This window comes from Rhineura floridana, chromosome 3, assembly GCF_030035675.1.
Source record: "Rhineura floridana isolate rRhiFlo1 chromosome 3, rRhiFlo1.hap2, whole genome shotgun sequence".
NCBI classification, from domain to species: Eukaryota; Metazoa; Chordata; class Lepidosauria; order Squamata; family Rhineuridae; genus Rhineura; species Rhineura floridana.
The window spans coordinates 78,303,824-78,318,950 of NC_084482.1; the positions used below are offsets into that span (position 1 = coordinate 78,303,824).

The 15,127-nt window shown below is 40.8% G+C and overlaps 1 protein-coding gene across 1 annotated transcript in view; it reads left to right on the forward strand.

Annotated features, from left to right (window-relative positions):
- Positions 1-14,506, forward strand: part of GABRG2 (gamma-aminobutyric acid type A receptor subunit gamma2) — a 79,104-nt gene extending 64,598 nt beyond the window's left edge. The window contains exons 7-9 of the mRNA XM_061621875.1: positions 6,756-6,908; positions 8,285-8,490; positions 12,707-14,506. Of these exons, the coding sequence (XP_061477859.1) occupies positions 6,756-6,908; positions 8,285-8,490; positions 12,707-12,982 (635 nt within the window). The 3' untranslated portion in view covers positions 12,983-14,506. The remainder of the gene's footprint in view (positions 1-6,755; positions 6,909-8,284; positions 8,491-12,706) is intronic.
- The last annotated feature ends 621 nt before the right edge of the window (positions 14,507-15,127 follow it).

The window sequence follows — 15,127 nt, forward strand, 5'->3', positions numbered from 1 at the left end:
TCTGGAACTCCCTCCCATATGATCTTCGGCATGCCCCTTCCCTGAATGTATTCCGCAAAGCCTTGAAGACCTGGCTCTTCAGACAGGCCTTTGGGACTTCCGGGGAGGGTTAATTTTCAGGACTAACTGCCTATTACTCTGAACTGCTATTGTTCTTTATTTATAGTTTTACTGTTATATGTATTTTATGTGTATTTTATTATGATGCATTTATTGCAACTAAATTGTACGTCGCCTAGAGTGGCCATTGGCCAGATAGGCGGCTTATAAATTAAATTATTATTATTATTATTATTATTACAGATGTAACTCATACAGAAGGTATGTGCTAATTGTGGATAATCTTACTTACATAACTGACAGAGGCACTGTCAGTTTTCAGTTGTCCAATTTCAGAAGTGTTGGGTGCCTTACTATCAGCAAGGGTTTATATAAAGCTTCACAGCAAATTCAAATGCTGAATATGTTTCATTTGAAAAAAGATGTTCAGATTCTTAATGGATACAGTTATGCAAGGGGAAAATATGTTAATTCCCCCCCAATATCACACTAAGTAATATTTTGCCCCAATGCAGTTAGGTGTATATCTGAATTTCTGCATGCCATGTGGCCATTGTCAGCCATGCCAATAAATTGTGCCTACTGGTTATTATCTAAACAGTGCCCCATGTTTACTCTAGCTGTTCAACATTCAATCAGTCCTTACTGAATAGTTGATAAATCATATGTGAAACTTTGAACCAATTTGGGTCACCCATCATAGATTTTTGTTCATTTCTTTCCCCATCCATTTGTTGTTCTGGCACCTTCCATTCCTGAAACAAACAAGGTGAACTTCTAGCCCATGAAAAGCAGCTTGTGCACTACAAACTCCTGTTGCTTGGAACAGAGCCCACCATATATATGCCCCCCTTCCAGCTGAAAAAGCAAAGGAAAACAAAACAATATAGACAGTCCAGTCCATCTATCACCTAGGGCATAAGCAGCCACTTCTCTACCGTCTCACACCAGGGTTTATAAACTCTCTGGGATATCTCATTCTCTCACACCGGGCTCTCCAAAAAACATAAAACCTAATGTCATGCATTCACCCTCTCATGCACCCCAAATACATGCCACATACAAATCTCATATAATGCTAACCGGGCGGGAAGCACACACATACATGCATAAAGTGGGGTGGCACCCTCATTCCAACCCCAAAGGGATTATTTCCCTTGGTGTTACCCTTTTGGTGTCAACCCCCCAGGGTCAGTCTCTTGCATCGGGTGAGCCTCTGCATTTCTGCTATTGTGGGTTGTAAATTAGCAAAAGCTGCAGAGTCTTCAAGCTGCTCTCAGCTGCAAGGCTGGGTTGCCTGATGGTGAGAGGCTTGCCTGATGGTAGATGGCAATTGGAGGCAAGTGGAAGACTCCCAGGAGGAATGAAGGGGCAGATGTAGGTTTAGAGGCGTTTCAAACCTTTCCTCCCTGTTCACCTCACCGCCACAAGCAGCAATCTCTTGGTGTCCTGGATGCCAAGTATGCAATTTCCCCCCCTCCAAATTGCCTTAGGTCTCCATAGAGAAAATTCAGCACATGTTCTGCAATGAATTAAAACCTGGCAGTAATAGCACATTAGGTGATGGAAGAGCTGAGGAAAGACATGTATAAATAATATTCTAAAATATATACATAGATCTCAATACATAGTAGTCACTTTAAGTCCTGTTAAATTAGCGAGACAAATTAATCATGAGTCACAACTAACTTAAGTCCAGTTAATTTAATGGGACTTAATTGTGACTCATGTTCTCTGAATCAGGCTACACTGTATCTCGGGGGAGGACAGACTTCAAGCTTACGGGATCTAATTCATTTCTACTAGAGCCTCTTGATCCACCAACTTCAGTCAGGTGCAAAAAAGATGATAAAGTATTAACACTCAGAATTTAAAAAAACAAAAAACTCTGAACCCAGGGGTTCTTTTTGAGTACCCAAACAAAACTGTGAGCTTACAGGCCAGGCCTTCCACATAAATAATTACTCCTGGTTACTCCCCTCCCCCCCCCACAATTTCATTATATCTTCATATGTATTCCCTTCCCACCCCCATTTTCTTCATGGTAAACATTTCATTTAATTGGAAGTCAGAAATCCTTGTCAAACTGTTTCAATTCACCTAGAGGTCTACCAGCAGATCCTGATCTACCTTCTGACAAGGATTGAAGAACCTCCTCAAACCCAGTAGTGGTCAGTGGGGCAGCAAAGGCAGGGCGGTGTTGCATGCCTGGCTTCTGGATGGCAAACATTGCTGCTGCTTACCAAGAGAGAGAGGGGTGAGGTGTGGGGAGTACAGCATTGGTGTGTGCATGGAGGCAGAAGCAATGTGATGCTTCTGATGCTGCACTGCCACACCTGCCCTGTGCTTCCTACACCTTGCTGCTACCCTTCTCAGTAGGCAGCAGAGATTATTGACATCTGGAATCCAGGTGCACAGTGCCACCCACCTTCACCACTCCACCGGGCACTAGTAGGCAAACCCATGCTCAGTCTTTCTCATACATAAACACACACCAACCAATATAAACTAACAGTGCAATCCTATACATACTGACTTAAATGTAAGTCCCACTGAATCCAATAGGACACACGCAGAATCCTCACTGGTGGAAAGCCAAGGCAGAACATTTTTAAATAAATGAAAATCACATCAGTGACATGCACTGAACAAAGCAAAATGCAAATATTTTGTTGCTGTTAATTTGGACAGCATTTGCCACGGTGGTATATAATTATCCTCTGTGTTGCTTCTGTGGTCGAACAAAAGGCAAGCATAACTCCATTGCCAAAAGCTGGGAAGTTTATTATTAAAATAATTCTACTAAATTAACATTTCCTGTGTGCTCTGATACGAGGCAAGCATGTTGCTTTAATGTGCGGTGTTGCATCAAGCACAGCACAATAACTTTAAATAAGTTCCACTGCATCCATACCAGCCAATAAAGCACTACTTTTAGCTCTGCACAGACAACTGTCCTAGTTTTTGCCTTGAATAAAACTTGTGTTGTGAATGTTATCTGGCTAATAAAAACTAGCAAAGAGCAGACAGCTGGCTGGGCCAGGGAGGTGATTAATGCCTCCTTGAGTGAGGGGGTAGTCCCTGCCTGCTTAAAGGAGGCAGTGGTAAGACCATTCTTTAAGAAACCCTCCTTGGATTTAGAAAATCTAAATAATTACTGACCAGTTGCTAATCTTCCCTTTTGGGGCAAGGCCCTTGAGCGTGTGATTGCAGGCCAGATCTAGGCTCTCTTGGACGAAACCAATTTTCTAGATCCATTTCCACTGGGATTTAGGCCCAGTTTTGACACAGAACCTGCCTTGGTTGCCCTGCATGATGTTCTCTGTCAAGAGAGAGATGGCGGAGTGTATCCCCATTAATCATTCTTGATCTGTCAGTGGCTTTTGATATCATCGACCATGGTATTCTTCTGGAATAACTATCCAAGTTGGGAGTGGATAGCACTGCTCTGTGGTGTTTCCAGTCCTACTTGAATGGTCGTTTTCAGAGGGTGGGGACTGTTGTTCAGCCCTGTAGAGGCTTCAATGTGGGGTTCCACGAGGTTCAGTTTTGTCCCCCATGCTTTTTAACATCTACATGAAACTCCTGAATAAAGTCATCTGGAGTTTTGAGTTCATTGTCAACAATATATTGATGCCATGCCGCTATACGTTCCATCTGCAGGTGTGGCAGTGGAAGTGCTAGATTGAGGCCTTGCCTCAGTAATGGACTGGCTGAGAGCCAGAAAACTGAAAATTAATCCAGACAAAACCGAGGCACTGTTAGTGGGTGGTTCCCTAGACCAGATGTGTGGGGCATGGCCTGCTCTGAAGGGGGTTACATTACCTCTGAAGGAGTAGGTACATAACTTAGGGGTACTTCTGGATCCATTACTGCTGCTTGAGGCTGAAGTAGCCTCAGTAATGCAGAATGCCTTTCATCATCTTCGACTGATGCACCCCTACCTGGTCAGGGAAAGCCTAACTTCAGTTGTCTATGCTACCTTTAGGTTGGACTACTGCAACGTGTTATATGTGGGGCTGCCTTTGAAGATGGTTCAGAAACTGCAACTGTTGCAGAATTCAGTAGACACTGTTCACTGGCATAAGACAGTCGGAACATATAGCACCTATTCTGGTATGACTGCACTAGCTACCAACTAATTTCTGGGATCAGTTCAAAGTGCTGGTTTTAACCTATAAAGTCTTATGTGGCTCAGGACCCTAATACCACAAGGACTGCCTCTCCCACATGAACCGATCTGGCCCCTGTGTGCTTCATCTGAGGCCCTTCTCAGTGTGGCCCCTCCAAGGGAGTGTAGAGGGTAGCAACATGAGAATGGGCCTTTTCAGTGGTGACTACCTGCTTGTGGAATACTCTCCTTAGGGAGGTACACATGGCACCATCATTATCTGTTTTCAGGCACCAGGCAAAAACCTTCCCTTTTAGCTGGGATTTTGGCTCTTAATTGGAAGGGCTTTAGGTATCAATAGCCTCTTTTAATGTGGCAACGTCTGCGCTTATTGAATCCTTTCTGTGGCGCATGAAGATGGAGCCTTTTCTGTGATGGCTGTTGGGCAGAGGAACAGCCTGTTGTCTCTTTTATTGCGTTTTAGATGGCAGATTAAGGCTGAACTCCTGTGGGAATAAGCCTCATTGAACATAGTGAGACTTATAGAGAAATCCTGGCTGAGGAGACCGATTGGCTATTGCATCCCAAGGCCTGTCATACATGTTGGCCAGGGCAGAAGGTGGAGGAGTAGGTTATTTTTTACTTCATTGAATTGTATTTTTCAACATTAGGCTGGCACATCTTGGGGGATCCATGGGGCTTTATGGGGCAACCCACAAACAAATAAATAAAATGCTTGCACTTGGTGAATCATTGTGCCTTTATTGCCATTTAGGGCGATTCGAGGGATGCTCTTTAAAAATGTTGTTACTATACACACATTTATGCTTGGGTCACCATTCTTTATGCTTTAGTGTCCTCCCCTAAGTCTCTAGAGATTGAATTTCTGAATGAGGCAAGTATTTCTGTGTTGCCAAATGGGACTCAGTGATCTTTGGTGTGAAAGTAATACTCCTGTTTCATCTGTGAAATGCTGTGGGTATAACTCACTTCCATGTTCTTGGTCATCTCAGCCCATGGTGAGCTGGTTATGGGCATGTGCAGCCACACATAAGATTCAACTTTTGGCATGTCATTGTGAATGCTGCTTTATGAATTATTGCAGTGGCATGCCAACAACTTGAAGCTGCATATGATGCGCACAACTGGCTCACCATGGATTTGAGGCATTTGGATGTCAACACTAGCAAGGTTTTTCTGCAGCTACCACACTGCAGTGGCCATGTGACTCAGCCCTCACATAAATAAGGGACAAACATGATAAGAAATTGAAATGACCTTTCACGCTGGAAAATATAATGATTAAAAATAAGCACATACCTTTTTAGTGTACCTTCCTCACCTTCCCAATCTTGCATGGGTAGCAAACTAAGAATATTATTAAAATCTTGTCCGGTGTTAGGGGTGGGGACAACCAATTGTCCTCACCAGTGCTTTTTTGGGGTAAAAAATGAGGTGCTGGTACTCGTATGATAAATATGCTGTGAGTGGCCACGCAAAATGGCTGCTACAGCCAGCCAAAAAAGGGGTGATGGTATTATATGTTGGTGAGTACTGACACAAAAAGCCCTGGTTCTGACTGTTTAAAATTGCACAATGCTGGTACATGCTGAGAGGCTTTCGACATCTGGAGTGAATGTATGAAAAAGGATCATTGGAAAAAAGAGAGGGTCTGTTTCCCATCTGGAAATACCTCCTCATTCTTTACCTCTTTCTGTGTGCACACGCAAACTACCTGTTTGGTTGCAATGGCTGGGAGAAGTGATTTCAAAGAATGGAAATAAGGGAGGGAGAGCCTAAGGGGAGGGCAGCAAAAACAGAGCACCCACCAGAACATTTGGGTTTTACTAATCTGTGCAACTCAGTGAAATTTGTATTTAGTCATTGGCTACATAATGAAAAATATATGTACACTTGCCAAATATTTCATAACTAGCAATGGAAAACCCTGGCTGTGCTTGTGGCATACACAGCCAGGAATTTTAAACACTGATTTTCAGCACATTGCAATAAAAATGTCCAATGGGCATGGGGATGACTTACTGTCAATGCCTTTCATCCATGATTGATTATGTAAATAGGACTCCTGGACACTATGGACAGCTAATGTGAGTGGGATGTGACAAACTGTTATCTTGCCAAATCCCCTGGAAGTAGAATAGGAAAATGAAATTTCCTAGACACAGTTAGCCCTGGTTAGATCACTAATCTGGCACTGAAGTATAGTATGGCTATGGAGAAATGTAAGAGGAGCTGGGCAGATATGGAATGATCCATCCTGTTGTTCATTTGTGACTTGTGCTGGATCTAAAGTTAATCTCACCCCAATTATCTGGACTTGTTGCAATTAATGGACTGTTCCTTTTCAGTTTATGCAATACCAGTAATTGCTCTTGTATAATTCCTAATGAGGGAACTAGTCCAGCTGGAAGGGACAAAAGTCTGCCATGAAGCAGGATGAAAGGTTGGTAGGGGGTGGTAGCCTCCTGTGTTGGATACAAATATTAACTTATCTCAGACTCACAGGAAGTTTGGAAAGTTACTGAACTGTATAATATTATATTGCATAACATATATTTTACAGGAGATTATGTGGTCATGGCAGTCTACTTTGATCTAAGCAGAAGGATGGGCTACTTCACCATTCAGACTTATATTCCCTGCACACTCATTGTAGTGCTATCTTGGGTCTCTTTTTGGATTAACAAGGATGCAGTTCCAGCCAGAACATCTTTGGGTAGGTCACTGCTTCTCTCTCTTCTAGTTGCTAGTGTTCCTAAAGTGCACTTAGATCTACATTGGATTCTGGCCATTTCCTGTGCACATGCATCTAAAATGTCAGGATCTGGGCAAATTCATAAATTCCAAACACTGTTTAGACATTTTCACCCTTTAAAGTCTCCAACTCAGCTGGGCCCCCACTGTGGCATCCCACAGTGTGACTGGAATGTGTGCTTTATTTAATATATTTTAAACATCAGTGTGGCATAGTGGTTAGAGTGTTGGACTAGGACCTGGGAGACCAGGGTTTGAACCCACACACACACACAGCCATGAAGCTCACTGGGTGACCTTGGGCCAGGCACTGCCTCTCAGCCAAGGCAATGGTAAACCACCTCTGAATACCATTTACCATGAAAACCCTATTCATAGGGCCACCGTAAGTCAGAATTGACTTGAAAGCAATATATTTACATTTAAACATCATCCTTAACAAAATTATTTCCAAGACTGCTGTATGCTACTATGACGTGGCAGAACAATTAAAATGTGCATAAGAAAATCCCATAGTGTTTCTATGCCTAGCTTTTTTCATTCATGAAATTGTGTCACTCACTCTGTCTGTGGATACAGTAGCTTCATGGTATGAAAACACAGCCATTTGGACACTTGACAGGAGGAATGAAACAGCTGAAGCTGATGTAACTGCAGCCTTATCTGCAGCTGAAATGGAAAATCCAGCACTTTTACTTTAGATGTTACTATGTGTAAATGCTGCCCTGTGTTATAAACATTGCTATTTACAATACTGTGACACCTCTTATATATTGGAGAAGACTCGAGTGAGATGTTTACATGGACCAATGGTCAGACATAGATCTTAAATGAAAGAGGCCTATTTGGAAGCTCAGTTAATCAATATTTGTAAGCACTTTGGAGAGGCTAGGGGAGAGAGGAGAGAGGCAGCACATGATCCAAGGGCATTATTATGATGTATTGCTTACCTTGTCCTGAAGTGCTGAGACCTTGTGTTCTTCTGAGGAATTTCACAGATATTGGCTTATATAAGCATACCTCTGCCAGCATTTTGCTGGCTGGATTGTATTATTGATTTCTGTAATCCCACAGATCTCAGGAACATTGCATAGGAACTCCCTATGAGGAAGTAGAATATTAATCTGGAATTAAACAATTGGGGCTTTACATAGAACGCCTCATGTGTTGAAACATATGTGAAGGGGGGGTTCATGGTGTTGCACTGGCTAGCCTTGCCGGCATGCATTTCGCAGTAGTGTACAAGCATATACTGGCATACATGCACAGGGCTTCCCCATGCAAGGGAAAATTCTTTAGTAGTAATATATTTTCTGTACCTTTCTGTTTCCTTACTAGGTATCACAACTGTCCTGACAATGACCACTCTCAGTACAATTGCTCGCAAATCTCTCCCCAAAGTGTCTTATGTGACGGCAATGGATCTCTTTGTATCAGTTTGCTTCATTTTTGTTTTTTCTGCTCTGGTGGAGTACGGGACTCTTCATTATTTTGTCAGTAACAGAAAGCCAAGCAAAGATAAAGACAAAAAGAAGAAAAACCCTGTATGTATTTTATTAGTATACAAAATGATCCCCAAATCTAATTATTATTTCCAGAAAGGAACATTTTTGTTGTCTTGTATCTGTATTAGAAATGGAAAGCATGGAAGGTTTGCTGAATGACCAGGCAAGGGAAGGGAACTGCTGGTCACATTCAGTGCTCTCCCTGATCACCTTTCATACACTCCCTGGCCCTAGCCTGGGGAGGCTTTGATAGTCAGATTCCAGCAGAGTGCCAAACACAGAGTGACAGAGCACTGTGGCGGAGTGTGTGTTTAAATAGTGTAGAGAAGGCATCCTTTACTTTCCTAGTGTATACACCCGGAAAGACAAGAAAACCTTGTTGTCTTTGGTATCTTGTTATTTGTCATTGAGGGGACTGAATGACTAACTAAACTGATCATGTACCCCATTGTGGTGCAGTAAGTTCATGTAGTCATAGAACAGGATTCAAAGAGAGTTGTGTGGATGGCATCAGGGCTTTTCAACCCCACCCCCTGCCATTCTCGAAGTGTCAGTGAATATGCTAGAGGGACATGTAATGCGGCCCAAAGGGCTGCATAATGAAGCAGGACTCCCCTCCTGCCCAATGTGCACTTGGAAGTGCCTTAAGCGTGCATAAGAAGTTCTTTCTATTGCAGCAATTTTTACTCAGGTTTGTACATCTCACCATCAGAGAGCAGTGGTGTTAGCAAGTGTCACTAATAGATCTTGGGGGGATCCAGATAAGTGCAAACAAAACTCCTCTCAAATAGCAGTGATTTGCAAGCTCTTTCCCTCCCTGCCACCACTAGAGCTCCCACTGCCCTACAAAACTGCTGAGTCAAGGGACCTCTGGTGTGGTGTGTGATGAAGCTCAAGGTGCTGCAGCAGGACTGGGAAATTGGGATGATTTGGTGGGACCGTCTTGCACAAGTGGAAGAATCTTTCCACTCACCCTGGACATCTCTGGATCAGAGCCATTTAGTTCAGTCGTATGGCATTTACTTTCTTAGTTAGAGGAAACTACATCTGAACAAAGCATCTTAGCTACATGTTTCAAACCTTGACAAAATCCGATAAATAGCTACATGGGTCCATTGCAAGCCTCACAGTTAAGGGAAACCTGCCATTGTTACTAACAAGAGAATTGTCTGCTTTTCTTGGGTCCATTTTCCGCTCATATGCACGTGCTCTGTTGTATTAAATTACTATAATCACAGGAACTTATTAAATTCTCTACACGCTTACCTGGGAGTAAGCTGCATTGAATTCAGCGGGTCTTCTCAGCAATCATCCACAGGATTGGGTTACATATAATAATTAAAATTTAATCTGTTCTGCCTGGAATTACGGTCCTTCTCTTTTAGAGGAAGCATTTTCTGCAGCTAGTCCATCTGGCAGTATTGGCTGGTAGGGTGGTGTGGGTGGGGCTGTGTTGCTCTCCCGGTTTCCCAACTCCGCAAGTCACTGCCACTGACTGAGAGGGGGAGGGGCAAGGTGTAGGGAGCTCGGTGAGGCACATAGTGGCAGGAATGTCAGACTGGCTCTGCCCCACACCACACCACACTGAGCTCCGTGCCTCACTCCTCCCTCTCTCGGTTATCAACAGCCAACTGGTGTGTTGGGAAGCCAGGAGAGCTATGGAGCCCCACCCGCACTGCCTTGCCAGCCACTACTCCCAGCTGGTGATGGCTCATGGACTGTGAGGCAGTTGCAATCTGCTCTGTAACCCAGCTACAAAGAATAACTCTGGTTGATTGGTAGACGACAGGTCTGTGCTCATTATGATGCCAGCCCCAATCTAAGCAGTGCTTAAGTTGGGGTGGGAAACTAGGCCCTGCTACCAGTGACTCCTCTCACCCAAGAACTCCACTGCATCTGTTCAGAATAGAATGTTGGAATTTGGGTGGGTGGCTGGGGTGTTAGAAGGCAGACCTGTCATCTGGGGTTTCTGGAGGATGTGAGCCACTAAATTTATGGATTTCCCTGAGTGCTTTACAGATTTTAAAAGATATCAAGGATATTACTGCAAGATGAGCTACCTGCACTTGTGGTACTCTCCTTACGGATGCCATAGACCTATTGAGCCCTTGAAGTATGGTATTAACTGTTAAGGATTGAAATAGGATTGAGAGTATGCACGTTGTTAATCCGAATTTCAAAACATGAAATATCTCTTCTTGTGTCTTTCCCCACTGCCACATTTATCCCCTCCCTCCTTTCTTTTTATTGACTTTACTTTCTCCCTTCTCTCTTTTCCACCACTTACCATTATAGGGTATTTTATTAGCACAATGCAGTTGTACCCCTTTATTAGCATTGTCTTAATTGTTGTAAATTGTCTTGAAATCAGTGCTAAAAGGCAGTGTATAAATCCTTTAAACAAATAAATAGTGCAAGAGTCTAGAGTTACTTCAGTTGTCTGCAATCCAAAGGAATTAAGCATTTTGTAAACTAGGATGGTAAAAGGGCAGAAACAGAGGTGGTACACCAAGGCCTATGGACCTTGAAGAGGAACGGTGTCTATCCAATATTAGTCAGTCTTTTTCCTTAGAAGAGGAGCAGTCAAGAAATTGAACAAATCACAGGATCCTTAATTGTCAATATATTTTAAATTGGATTTCCAGGTTTTGTAACTTAGATCCTTCTTTACATGTTAATTGCTTTTAAAGTTCTTATTTAAAATTCTATCTTAAATCATTATTCCATTTCTGTTGTTTTTTTTAACTTGCATTAATTTAGAAAAGTAACTTTAATTTATGCTACTTCTTGTCTCCTTTTTCTCTATCTTTCTTTAATTTAAAAACCTCTGGGTTTTTTTTCTGTCTACAAAACCAAAGCTTCTTCGGATGTTTTCATTCAAGGTATAATATTTTTGGCATAGAAATCCACTGCATGTGACTGCTGAACTGAACAACTAGAGCTTCAATAAAAGCTTATTAGATATCTATGCATCCTACCTGAAGCTATCTCACAGTGAAGTAGAATGGCTAATACGTAGAAATTAACATGAAGTTGATTCAGCAGCCCAAACACCAATTCACTACTGTTTTGAACTTATGATGTTTAAAGGATTTTAACATGTTTTGATCGCATGCATGAGGAGAGCCTAGCAGTATATCCCAAACATCTGTGTTGCTCTCTTTTTTAAGTTATCCATGGGATCCAATCCAATGCCACTAGCTACACTGATAGTCCACCAAAAAAACCCTTTTAGAACTCAGTTCTCTTAAAGATCTTTTAAAGATATGCAAACTATAAATCTCTCAAAGATATGCACTGAACTATTAGATGCCATTTGAATGATACAAATGTTATTCTTACACAAACTGTCAGAGTTTTGAAAGGGTATACATTAGTTACATTTGATGTTATCACTAGCTCTTCAGATCATTTATTATCCAAAGTGGCAAATACAGGTAGCTGTATAACAACTTTAAATATTCCTCATTCTGAAATGCAGATACTTAGTTCTGGATGATTTTTTTCTTTTAAAAAAGCCTAAATGAAATATTAATTATAATTTTGATTATTTTAAAACAATTTTCTGACTTCAACCTTAATTTTAGCAATTAGAGACATGCAACATGTTCACTAAAGTATCAAAAGAGTTTGTCGGTGAAATATGATTCAAGTGATTATACATGGGCAGCTGCTCTATACTGTGTTGACATTATGAAGTTTTTAGTCAGTGAACCTTTGTTAATCCAGAGCTGCATGTTGTCAGGAACGCTTAGTACCAGAGTTCATTATAGAGACCCACCTAATCTATGTTCACATAATTCATCTGGTAGCATCCTCTTCCCCTTAGCCAATTTTAGTTATTCATCCATGCAGGAACATAAAGCATGAATTTTTAAATTCTGCATTTACAATATTTTTTCACATATAGTGATATGAAAAAAATTGTGATTGTCTTCATACATGATGCAGTCCTTTAACAAACAAATCACAGCACTTTTTATTTTGCATTCCTATTTGGAGTTAAAGCCAGCCAAATTGATGCTATTAAGTAAAGTGGTAATTTAAAGTATAAGCGCTGGATTGTTGCTTTGAATAAGTTCCATATTAAGGATTCATCATGATAACATTCTTAAGGATTAGGAATGCCCTCATTCAGCCATTATGTAGAGCAACAGATTTCAACAGACCAAATGTTAGTAGAAATAGAACATGGTAGCAATGACCAAAAGACTCGTTCTTTCATCTTTCCCTTCTTGCTTCTTGTTTGTCCTAGGCACCTACAATTGATATCCGTCCAAGGTCAGCTACTATTCAGATGAACAATGCTACGCACCTCCAAGAACGGGATGAAGAATATGGATATGAATGTCTTGATGGCAAGGACTGTGCAAGCTTTTTCTGCTGCTTTGAGGATTGCCGAACAGGAGCATGGCGGCATGGGAGAATACATATCCGCATTGCCAAAATGGACTCATATGCCCGTATATTTTTTCCAACTGCATTCTGTTTATTTAATCTGGTCTACTGGGTGTCCTACCTTTATCTTTAAACAAGCAGAAAGAAAATTGGTGATATGAGCCTTATTCTTGGAATTTATCAGAAAGATGGTTTCCTGTATAAATCCACTTTAATGCCGTGACCTGATGGCTGTAGTGCACATGAGGGGTCTTCAACATACACACATGGGCTTTTCTGCAAGTAGAAGTATCCCATTCTCTTCTATGCCAAGGAATACTTTGCACATGCACCATTATGCCCACAGGGCATTCCTTGACACGTGAAGGAGTGGATCCGCCTTTGGTCATTTAAACTCCACTGTGCATTAGAGTTTCATAGAACTTTATGACACATTTTGCAGTGGTCTGAATTATTTAGTGCCCTAAGCCAGTAAATATATCGTTGTCCAAGACTACTGTAAAATTATTGTGGTTTGAACACTATCATTCTATATTTTAAGCAATCTGATATGCAAAAAACAAACAAGGATGACATAGAAATGTACCAATGAATCTGAGAGGTACAATAAGGAGAAGACCCACAAACCATTTGATTTTGGGTATTATAACAACGGCTATGAAATAAAATCAAAGAGTAAACACACCATACAGTTCGTTAGCATTTGCTATAAATATGTGATATCTTTGTCATCTGTGGGCTTTTCTTTTTGGAAGAGTCACCTCTCACTTCAGATCAATTTAAGTCTAGGGGGGGAAATAGCTTTTCTTTACATCCAAATAAAAATAGAACTTTTGGGTGAACTCCCTAAAAGCACATGTACAAATGTTGTAAATATTTCAGTACCTTGTACTTGGGTCTAGTGCATGAAGATGGCGGTGGGGGGAACAAATGGAGCAAAGGTACCATATACAACATAATATTTTATTTCATATCCCTGGCTTTGCTATTAGAGCAGAAAATATGGATTAAAATCTTTTTCCATCACAAATGTCTTCTCTCTCATGCATGTAAGATTTGAACAGACAGCACTTTCTATAAGAAGTTAGACAAGTCTTAAGAACTTGAGCGAAACATGATCCGTACAGAGCACATCAGTAAGACCAATATAAATAATACCATCATCTATAGACTAGCTCCGGGTTTTTGCTGCTGTTTTATTCCTAATTTTCCATAGCAACTGCAACTGCAATTATTATGCCCTGCAAGATTGGCTGTGGTCTTATAAAGCATTTGTTTGCAGTGAACTGATCGTTCCCCACTCTGAATGCTGATCATTTGCACCTAGAATATTTTGCTGAAATGCATGATCCATCTGAATAAACCAGAGCTGAATATAGCTGTTGCTATATTTGCTGTTTCACAAATGCAGCAAACATTTGTTTTCCAGGCAGATGTTCAGACATTTTCACTTTTGCAAATATACAGATCCACTGTTCACCATGCATTTGTGTTTTTCACCTCTCTCCTGATTGGTTATGATATAGAGTCTACCCATTCCATAGCTAGTATGCGAATTAGAGGCAAATGAACAACAAAAACAAAAAGAGGGAGAAGGGAAGGGGTGTCTTTGTTAACAAACCATATCTGTGTTTGTATGTGTGAATTAAATTAACAACCAAACCCACTTAGGTGAATCTTGAAATTCATTTAGCAGTAGCTACTGGTTTTAAAACACCTGTACAATGGTCAATTATGCAACCCTTAGCACATGTAAATATAAATGATTTTTTTTTATTGTGACAAACTGAAAACTCCAGTTCATGTCAAGTAGGTTTACAATTGGAAATGAGCAATCTATTATGTATATTATCATTGCAGAATTGATGATAGCCAATACAGAGACCTAATGACAATTTTCCAATGTCTGTATAGTTTTGGAAATAAACATGTATAGAAAGCTATAACTAACTCCTGATCATCAATAGCTCCTAGTCTAATGTATTTTAAAGAAGGAAATGCACATACCCATAGATTTTTTTCCAATAAAATTGCTGCACTCAACCTTACAGTAGTTTTAGTGCCTGACGTCATTAAAAGTAATTTTTTGTGTGCAATTAGCTTCTAAACTCAAAGTACTTGTAAAGAACTTCAGTTTTAGTTTAATAACCTTTTTTAGTTGCCTATTTAAAATTACATGGCTTTTTAATTCACCTTTTAGGCACACACCAAAACCTATGCATGCAAAATTTTCCATTAAGTTCCCAGCAGAGTTCTTTATGTGTACGAGTGTTTGTGA